Here is a 3,648-nt window from a genome sequence, read left to right as displayed (position 1 = left end):
GGTAACTTCGAAGGACTCACGACAATATTGGGCTCACTCTCAAAGAGAATTTCTTTATAATGAATTAGGTGAGGGGTATTTAATTTTTTTTTTTACTAAATATTCATCTAAAATATCTAAAATAAATTGACATACCATTATACAATAAATTTAAAATAAATTGACATACCATTATACAATAAATTTAAATTGACCTATCATTATACAATAAATTCGACTTTATCCGATCTGTTAGAAATAAAGAAAATTGATTCTGATCAAGCGAAATTCATTTATTCATATTTTGAGAGTTACACAGGTGATCACTTATATTTCCTTGGCAAATTAAGATAGGATATTTCCGAGAAAAAGAGAATGGTTTACAATGTACATAGACAACCAACGCAGGTTTACAATGTTAATGAAAAACAACTAACATAAAGTTCTCTCTTTGCAGGTTCTTTCGTCAGTTTCGCCGCAGGCCTCTTCAGACTAATCGCTTCAGTTGGTAGAAGCATGGAAGGAAACATAAGTTATATCGAGCAGTGCAGCACCCTCTACAAAATCTGCCCAGCAGTAGCCATTTATTTCAACATAACTGGGAATTGGAATTTCATTTCAATTTTTTTAACAGAACCGGGAATTTGTATTTCATTTCCAGGGCTTCTGACTGTTGTAAATTCAGTAAAGAATTGATGGTAACATACCTGACGATACCTATCTAAATTTCCCGGCCCTATATGACTGCTAATATATTTAGAAATAACTCTTATAACTTAATTATTGATTTATTCTCTCTTAAAATGAGAATAGATTACATTATAAACAACTTTGTTCAAAGTTTTTATTATGATATATACTATAAATATTTAAAACATAAATGGGAGATAAGTAATTTTTTAAATATACACGCAAATATATAATGCATAATAAAAAATAAATTTTTAATATTAAAATACATACTAATTCGCTTTCACCAGACAAAATAAATTATAACAATGCAAAATATTTATGCAGGAAAAGGAAAAAGAAAATGTAATATTAACCACTACGTAAGGAACTTGATCATAAATCAATCAAAACATTGGAGCTCAGCAATATCGATACTCATGAAAGTCAGGAAAGTTACCTCGGTATTTACCCAATTTATTTAAGCATAATGCAATTCTCATCATCGCCATAACGTCTAACAGGAGCACCAAGCACAATACATCGCCATAACATCTCACACAACCAAGCAAAACAGTAGATTAAACAAACTACTAGCCAACGCTAAAGATGGCGGGAAGACCCGGGCTGTCCCAAACTTATATGTCCCTAATTTTCCAAATTCTAAACCCAACTCAGTGGCAACCTCATGCTTGGAAACGCAAAGAGAGGAATTTCTCTGGGCATAGACACTGCATGCGCTTCCTTCATATCCAGTTGGGACGGATCACCTTCAACTCTCCAGTTAAAAATGTGCAACAGCTGAGCCAATGCAAGCGAAATAGTAGGAATAGCCATAGGGGCCCCTGGGCATCCTCTCCTTCCTGCCCCAAATGGAAGCATCCTCAAGTCTTGTGTACTTGCTATGTCCGTATAATCATTGTGTCCACCGAATTCCTCCATAAATCTTTCCGGTTTGAACTCTGAAGCATCTTTTCCCCATACATTAGGATCCCTTCCTATCGCCCACAGATTCACCAATAACATTGTTTTTTTAGGTATATGATATTCTCCTACTGTAACGCCCTCTGCAGATTCACGGGGAACGCCTAGCGGCCCTGCTGGGTATAATCGTAACGTCTCTCTGACCACACTGTGGAGGTATTTCATGCTTGCTACTTCTGACTCCTTAACTTTGGAATGTTTGCCAACTGTACATTCAATTTCTTCCTGCAACCTCTTCATTGCATGGGGATGTCTGAGAAGCTCACTCATTGCCCATTCTAAGGTAATAGCCGTCGTCTCCATTCCGGCGGCGAACATGTCCTGACAAATCCATACAAATTCAATTCATTTCTCATGTTAGTAGAAAACTGAAAGAGAGAACTAGGCCGGAGAGACTTACAAACATAATTGCCTTGATGGTTTCTCGCGTGATCTTGTCGTCCGTCTTATCACTCTGGATCTGAAGAAGCACATCGACGAAGACCTTACCATATTCTGCCTTTGACTTTGTCTGGGGATTCGAGGCTGAATCCACGCCCTGATCCATATGGTCGTCTATTACTTTCTCAACAAATGCATCAAATATTTTGTTTGCCTTCTTTATTCGTCGATTGTTACCTTGCAAATCAAGCCAATCCAAAGAAGGAATAAAGTTTCCAATGTTAAAAGATCCCGCGGCAGCTGACCCTTCTAACACCAGATCCCTGAATCTTTCGCCACTGGTACCCAAATCATTGTTAGAAAATTTCTTCCTCACCAGCATTCGCCAAATTATATTGGTGGTGAGGGTAAAGAAGGCATTGCTGACATTCACTGCAATTGTCCCACTCTCACTCTCCCCACAAATGGAATGGATCATGGTAGATACCTCTTCCTCTCTCACATCCTTGAAGAACTCAATCCTTCTGGGAGTCAGCAATTCTGTAACGCATATTTTTCTCACGTATTTCCAATAATCTCCATATGGAGTCGCTATCAAACCCTTGAAATCATAAGATAAGTATTTTGCTGTCGTTGTTAGAGGCCGGTTGGCAAAGACCAAATCGTGTGTTTTGAGAAAGTGCTTAGCCATCTCAGAAGACGAAACGACCACAGTGGGGATAGAGCCAAAGCGCAGAAACATGACGGGGCCATATTTTTCTGCAAGATTCTTGAGAGCACGGTGAGCAGGCAGACTCAATTGATGAAGATTTCCTATAATTGGCCAAGGACATGGTCCTGGAGGCAATCTGGTGCTGTTTCTTCTTCTCTTGTGCTGCAATATCGGAAAGAAGAATACCAAAGTCACAAATCCAATAGCTGCTGCAGTTATTATCACTGACAGGCTCAGAGTTCGAACCAAGTCGTTAAACCACATTTTGAACCCGCTGTACTGCATACTGATGTAAGGAAAGACTAGCATTCTTCGAAACTAAGAAAACCTCAATAAAATGGAAGGGCGGCCGCTTACTGTAACGCTTCCTACATATTCATGCTTTATTCATCAAACAAACAGGCTACTTTCACGAATACAGAAATCAACCATTAACATGTCCTCAGCATTCGATTGAAAGAAAAACGTCATTCTCTGTTATAAGTCAAAGAAGCGCGCTGAGTTGGGCTGAATTGAATATGACCACTGGATTGGGATAGGCATGAATGAACCATATTATATTATTTCTAGTTTATTTTAATATCGGTATATAATTTTTTTTTTTTCTTCAAAGTAAGTTGTGAAATCATAAAGGGCTAGTGTGTGTTATTAGTTATGAAAATTTAATATTTTTGATGCAATTGCTTTTAAGCTAATTATTTGCATGCTAGGGTTATTTTGGAATAGGTTTGGTAATTTTAATTTGTGTTTTTAAATAGTTATTGGTATTTTTGAAATTTAATTTTTATTTCTAAGGGAAGCTGAATTTATTTTTAAAAATAGTTTTGTTTTTTTTAATTAAAATTAAAATAGGAGAAACTTGAAATATTTTCCAATCAGACTTTTTCAAAGAAATGGAACATAGTCCAATCTATAATATCAGT

At 36.8% G+C, this 3,648-nt stretch overlaps 1 protein-coding gene across 1 annotated transcript; it reads right to left on the bottom strand.

Annotated features, from left to right (window-relative positions):
* Positions 1-1,069: 1,069 nt before the first annotated feature.
* Positions 1,070-3,163, bottom strand: LOC149252310 (cytochrome P450 750A1-like). Its single transcript, XM_089456648.1, has 2 exons — positions 2,033-3,163; positions 1,070-1,953 (listed from the first exon to the last, which is right to left on the bottom strand). Exons 1-2 carry the CDS (start codon positions 3,032-3,034, stop codon positions 1,312-1,314), a joined length of 1,644 nt encoding a protein of 547 aa, XP_089312774.1. The 5' UTR covers positions 3,035-3,163; the 3' UTR covers positions 1,070-1,311.
* Positions 3,164-3,648: the final 485 nt, after the last annotated feature.

The sequence above is a fragment of the Pinus tabuliformis genome, chromosome 7 (assembly GCF_031772625.1).
Source record: "Pinus tabuliformis cultivar Carrire ecotype Pingquan chromosome 7, CPIR1, whole genome shotgun sequence".
Taxonomy (NCBI): Eukaryota; Viridiplantae; Streptophyta; class Pinopsida; order Pinales; family Pinaceae; genus Pinus; species Pinus tabuliformis.
Note: the sequence above shows the minus strand (reverse complement) of the source record. Positions and strands in the feature narration are given on the sequence as shown.

Excerpts from the sequence above, each read along its gene's own strand:
- LOC149252310 (XM_089456648.1), bottom strand. The coding sequence starts at position 3,034 with ATGCTAGTCTTTCCTTACATCAGTATGCAGTACAGCGGGTTCAAAATG. Across the intron at positions 1,954-2,032 it reads CCATCAAGGCAATTATGTTT|GACATGTTCGCCGCCGGAAT; the intron begins GTAAGTCTCTCC and ends TGGATTTGTCAG.